General features: G+C 38.9%; 1 protein-coding gene across 3 annotated transcripts in view; it reads right to left on the reverse strand.

The window, feature by feature from the left end:
* LOC137618116 (cationic amino acid transporter 2-like) overlaps positions 1 to 5,714 on the reverse strand; it is an 85,883-nt gene extending 80,169 nt beyond the window's left edge. For 2 of the 3 annotated variants that reach the window (XR_011039727.1, XM_068348117.1), the window contains exons 1-3: positions 5,577 to 5,714; positions 2,939 to 3,087; positions 3 to 275 (exon numbers count right to left, since the gene is read on the reverse strand). Coding sequence is in view for 2 of the 3 variants with exons in the window: in XM_068348117.1 (XP_068204218.1) it covers positions 3 to 222 (220 nt within the window). In the remaining variant the exon portion in view is untranslated. The remainder of the gene's footprint in view (positions 1 to 2; positions 276 to 2,938; positions 3,088 to 5,576) is intronic. The other variant, XM_068348118.1, reaches the window with a different exon arrangement.
* Positions 5,715 to 6,000: the final 286 nt, after the last annotated feature.

A 6,000-nucleotide genomic window follows, 5' to 3' on the forward strand; every position in this document is an offset into this window, starting at 1 on the left:
ACCAGCAAATATGGAAGCTATTGCAGCTATTAAAAATGAAATGATGACAGCTGGGCCTGCCACACTCTTTGCTACTTGTCCTGCTAATACATAAAACCCTACACCAACAGTAGATCCAATGCCGAGCAGAGTGAGATCAAAAGTTGTAAGGACACGTGGTAGTTCTGTGGCTTCAAATGATACATGTTTACGTCTTGTAAGACGCTGAATGAAACTTGGCATTTTGGTAGTTGAAACCTCTCGAGTAGATTTAATCAACACATTACAAAACTCATCTGAAAAAAAATCACAATTTCACCTAAATATAATAAAATCACAAAGATAACAAGGACAGATGTTTTTTCTAAAGGCAAGTAATTTGGGTTAAAATAATAAAATAGTAGGATAAAACCAAAACAGGACATTACCTTACAAAGTTCCTATTTTCTAACATAAAATGTAAGATGATATATGAAAGAAGAAATCTCTTATTATTTCATACAATCACAAGTGTTTTTACCAATTTGCATTTCTCCTTATTATACAAACCTGTGACCTTTAATAAGAGTACAATTTTAGCGACAATGGAAAGGGCCATTTTAACTTTAAACGCTGTAGTGATAGTTAGTAGTAATAACTGGTAGGTGGCAGGTAACATAACCTTCACTTTGACCTAAACCTAGGACTTGTTTGATGGCTGTGGAGGGCGGTGTAACTTAAAGTTCTTAAGTTTGTATATTTATGAAAATTATAAGTTGATTAAAAAATCTTTGATTTGTTCCTACATGTAACCTTTGATGCTCCACAAGGGTACATAAGACCTGTGATGTCATGACCTCAAAGGACAGACTCATTCTGCACCCTGCTTAATGATATTGAAGTTGTGCCGGGCTAGAAGCTGGCTCTGGAACATGAACCCAGGATAAGGGAGAAGTAGGCCTCCCTTCATTGAGAATGACTCATGACATCCAACATATCAGGCAAGATGCTAATCGTAAGGACTAGGAAGAGGCTCGTGAGTAGTCTAGAGGTCAGGTCCTACAATGGTCGATCAAGGGTACAGGAGGGTTAACCTGAAAAACCTAAAGACTTCAGCTATATCCCTTAGGGATTTTAATTCCTGCAGCAGAAAGACTGTCCAAGGGTGCCAGGCTTTGGGACATATCAAGGAGATGTGCAAGGGCGAGCATGCAGCAGAGTAGATAAACGCTTGGGAGGAGCCATGGTATTTCTGTCACCATATGACCCTTACTATGACTGTCCTTCATGACCAATGGCCATTTGTTCCTCTGGCTTTCAGTTCCTTTGGCAAGTTGTCTCATCTAAGACGCCCAGCAGGTGCAGAACATTCCGCTAAATAGACTGATGACCAACAGAAACATTAATTGTGGCCAAGCACTATTCAAGCTAATTCTTTGCCTAACTGGGGACAGTTTTGTTGAACTTCCACCTCAGCAACTTCCGGTCTGGGGTACACGTAGGCAGACTGGTATAGGGAGGTCAAACACAGCGTAAATTTTTTTACCAGGTGGCGCTATTGAAACAGGCTCTCCTCCCAGTGTCCTGTCTCTCTCGAGCTCCTTGATACCAATCATGGTGGAAGATCCTTCATCTTCAGGTAAGAGAGGCTCCGCTGGCGAAGGATCCCTACTACAATGCCACTTGCAGAAGAGGAATAGTTCTACCGGTACTCAAAGGACAGCGGGTGAAAAGACTCGGGTATCTAGAGGAACTGGTGTATTGGAAGGTGACCCAGATGCTACTAACATCCCTGGAATGGTAGAGCAGGTTACAGGCTGATGTTCTAGGAACTCGGTTATGAAGATTTATAACGAAACGTCGATAGTTACTGGTGGGTGGAGAGGAAGTCCCAGTGTGTCTTAAACCTAGAAGGGAGGAGGGAAATTTAACTTAAAGGGCACAGGTTTGTATAGTTAAAAAAATAAAAATTACTTTAAAAATTTGTAATTTGTTCTTACAGAGATACAAACCTTTGTTCTTTACTAAGAGGCTTATCCATATGGAGGAAGTTTACCTTCCTGGTAATGTCAAAGCACTTGGACCTGTGTAGGAGTCAAAATGGTGACTCCTGTCAACCTCCCTACAACCAAAGCATAGCAATATCAAACGTGTTAGCCTAGGTTCATAATGGGAGACTGGTGGGCAGTCATGGATGAACCTACATCCATAAGGATATGTGTTTGAATGTATGGGCCTTATGAGAAATGGGTTGTATACATTTTATCCATTCTCTCACTTATCTGGGAGGAAGGGGAGGATAATTTAATACAGAACTTGTCTATAAAGAAAAGTTACTTAGTCGTGAGGTTTGTCTGCAGTTGGCATCTGATCCAGCATGTAATGAAGCCACTGCTTCACCCCAGTGGGGAAAAAGGAAGAGGAGAATGGTCAGACAATCTACCTCTGCTTCTATACTTATGTCGCAACCACTATCTTGGATGAGAAGCTTTTGTCAAGACTCCTATCTTAAGCTACATAAACTGTTAGGTAGCCACCACAGGACAAAGGGTAAAGATACCCAGACTCATAGGTACACTAACTGTAAAATAATAGTAAGTAAAACATGTCTAGCATTAGCAGACTCCTGTTTAATACCTAAGCCACTGGCAGGTACATCCAGAGTGTCAAGGAGACCCACTTATTCCTAAATGAGCCTTGCCCAAGTTGGACCTCCAACCCCTCACTGACTGAGGTATAGGCTCGGCTTGCGGATCTCAGGAAGATAAAAAGAAACACTGTCCTTGGATATCTGCTGACATAACCCCACTTCAAATGACAAAAGGTTTATATAAGGTTAGAAACAACACTAGGTTTTGGATTTAAGGAAAATATACCCTCTCAAAAAAAATCATGGGTATAAATATATATACAATATTACCATTTATGAATATAACTTTTTAGGTAAAGTGGCTAGTATGGCAATAGGTTTTGGCCTTACATTCACATGATCAGAAGATTGAGTCCCGCTTAGGGTCGTGAGTTTAACCTGTTAAGTAGGAAGGTTACTGCTGTGGTTGGGGACACAGGTGGAGATTTGGGCTTGCCTGGCTGATGTTCTGACAAGTATCTCTTCAGATGAAATAGGAACTGGAAACAAACAAATTCAACTTTAACAATCCTATTCTTAACAATGGACTTTCTTCTACAGTATGCATTTTCCCAAAGATATGCTCCACTTTTGCATGTTGTTGGTGTTGTATATTGCCTGGCCGCATGTAGATTACCAAGAAAATGTCATGGGGTTTAAATTACTGGTCTAGTAGAGATAAAGGAGCCTTTATAGTTCATTGGGACAGATTTAAAACCAAATTTTACAAGGGAAAGAGTCACAAAGAAACCACCTAACCTAAGGTTCCTCACCTAACCTAACCTAGGAGCCATATCCTTCTCTACTTACCTACTGGGGGTCTATGCTCCACTGTGATCCACCCTGAACAAACTGCATTCACCCCAGAGATAGATTCAGTTATACAGGTTAAAATTAAATATTGTGGTGGAGTAAATTACAACCAATACGTGAACAATCACACGTATGAACGGTAATGATATATACAGTATACACAAAAATATGGATTATTATAGTTTGAGTTGGGACAACATTTCCTAATGTAAAAAAAACTGTTTTTCCAATTGGAAATAGAGAGTTTTACCACATATTCTATTTTCACAGCAAATAACTAATTTTACCAAATATTTTCCAGATAACTTTATATCATCTTTCCATTATATGTTTGATTAACCAAATTATAATATTCCTTATTAACGAATAGTAACGAATTAACCTCTACTTTGCACTAGTAAACATTAAAAACTCTGTTATCTTTCACCTAACTTAGAATGCTGTTTCGGTAGTATTATAAAAACACATAAAAAAGGCTTTACTAATAAAGGAAGGCGATTTTGTATAGAACTCCTGTTTTCTTAAAAAATAACTTTTATTTCTGTCGCAAATAAATAGTTAATAAGATATTCCCTAAAATATCCGACAGTAATGGGAGCCATCCAGTGGGAACCGGGGGTTTTGGGTGGGGAAAATTTACTGACAAATCGATAAATAATGGTAAAACTAACCAGTTTTTCTCTATACATTATACTCTGGGACGCACAATGAATCCACGAAAAAATACATAAAATATTCTCCTGAAATATTCATTTCACTCTTTTGTTTACATTTTACAAACCTCACTTATCCTCTCCTGTTTGTAAAGTGTCCTAAGAGCAATTCTGAATTATCTTTTAGGGATGACAAACACATTTTTTATTGTAACTTACCTGTAAAGATTGCATAAACAAAAAAAAAAAAAAAAAAAAAAAAAAAAAAAGACGCAGGTGTCAATTATAAAGTAGTGGATTATTTGCAATTTACTTTTAAAGTTTGTGACCTGGGTGAGGGGGTCACGAGGGACTTGACCCCCGTGACCTGGGAAAAGGGGTCTGGGGGCTTGCCTCCAGCTAAGTATGTAACCTGGGAAGGGGAATCCAGGGGGCTTGCTCACTGGCTACGTCTGTGACCTGGGAAGAGGGATCTGGGGGGGCTTGCCCCATGCTCAAGTCTGTGACATGGGCAGGTTTGTGACATGGGAACGGGTGTACAGGGGGCTTTCCCCCTGGGTTAGGTCTGTGACCTGGGAACTACTGTACTAGGTTATGTGGGTTCGTTAGGTTCTGTGGCCTTTTACAAAGCTCGGAAGTGTTAAATAATCATGTTTTTTCCTGCTTTCGCCCACCCATAGTCCAAGGTTCCCACCCGTTCCCGTTGGTAAGAGGGAGGTGACGGGACAACAATTTATTTGCAGTGGAAATAAATTTCAAATTCGTTGAAAGCACAATATTCACTTTAAGAAGAGCTTTCTTTCCTATTGGAAATGTGGTTCCATGTTGTTCTATAATTTTACCGCTGTTTCCTCCCACATCTTTTTACTTAATAGAAATTTAACCTAGTTTTGGACCTTTTGTATGTCAGCGGCCAGTTCCTCCGGTGTCCATAGAAATTGGACAGCAACTACCCTAAACTTCCCCATCTATCCTAAACCTACATGAAGTGTCCTTACCTATTTACCTAATGGGAGGTAACAACCCCTTACGACCCCCTTACACGGCTGTATACTTAGTCTGCCGTCATCATACATACAGGTGGCCCGTATAATATATACACCTCCTATTTTCTAACAAAGGGTTAATATGTATCCTACATCTAATATTTCTTTTTCCAAAAGTTATAAATTTTCTTAAAAAGTCTCCCGAACAATAACCTAAAAAAATTATAGTTCGAGTATTTCGGAGCCTTTGTATATCAGTGGCCAGTTGCTCCCGTGTGGACTAAAAGGGGACATCAACTAAGCTACAACTTTCTCCCCTAACCTAACCTGTAAGCTGTGTCCTTACCTACTTACCTAATGGGGGGGAGAGGGTTAACGGCACCCTGCGACCCCCCTTACACTGCCGTATTCTAAGTTAGGCATAATACATACAGGTGGCCACTATCATACAAACACCCCCATAACACATTTACCTAATATTCTATAATTATTCTCTACCTGAAAATAAATTTTAATAAATTTTAACCTTATACCTACCCTTATTATTCACTGACAGATGGTTGCTACTGTCAAATTAGTGACAGTTACACGCTCACTATGTTTACATTTTCACTATCATAGAGATCAAAATATAAATAAACTCTACCAAACTCTCATATCCCACGTCCACTCCCATAGTCCTTACCAACCATTTCCAGTAGATAATTTATAGAATATAATTGTCTGTACAGTACATTGATTAATTAAATGATTATAATTATTATTATTATTATTATTATTATCATTATTATTATTTGCTAAGCTACAATCCTAGTTGGGAGAGCAGGATGCTATAAGCCCAGGAGCCCCAACAGGGAAAATAGCCCAGTGAGGAAAGGAAACAAGGAAAAATAAAATATTTCAAGAAATGTAACAACATTAAAATAAAACATTTCAAGAAATGTAACAACATTAAAATAAA

This window comes from Palaemon carinicauda, chromosome 24 (genome assembly GCF_036898095.1).
Source record: "Palaemon carinicauda isolate YSFRI2023 chromosome 24, ASM3689809v2, whole genome shotgun sequence".
In the NCBI taxonomy this organism is placed as follows: Eukaryota; Metazoa; Arthropoda; class Malacostraca; order Decapoda; family Palaemonidae; genus Palaemon; species Palaemon carinicauda.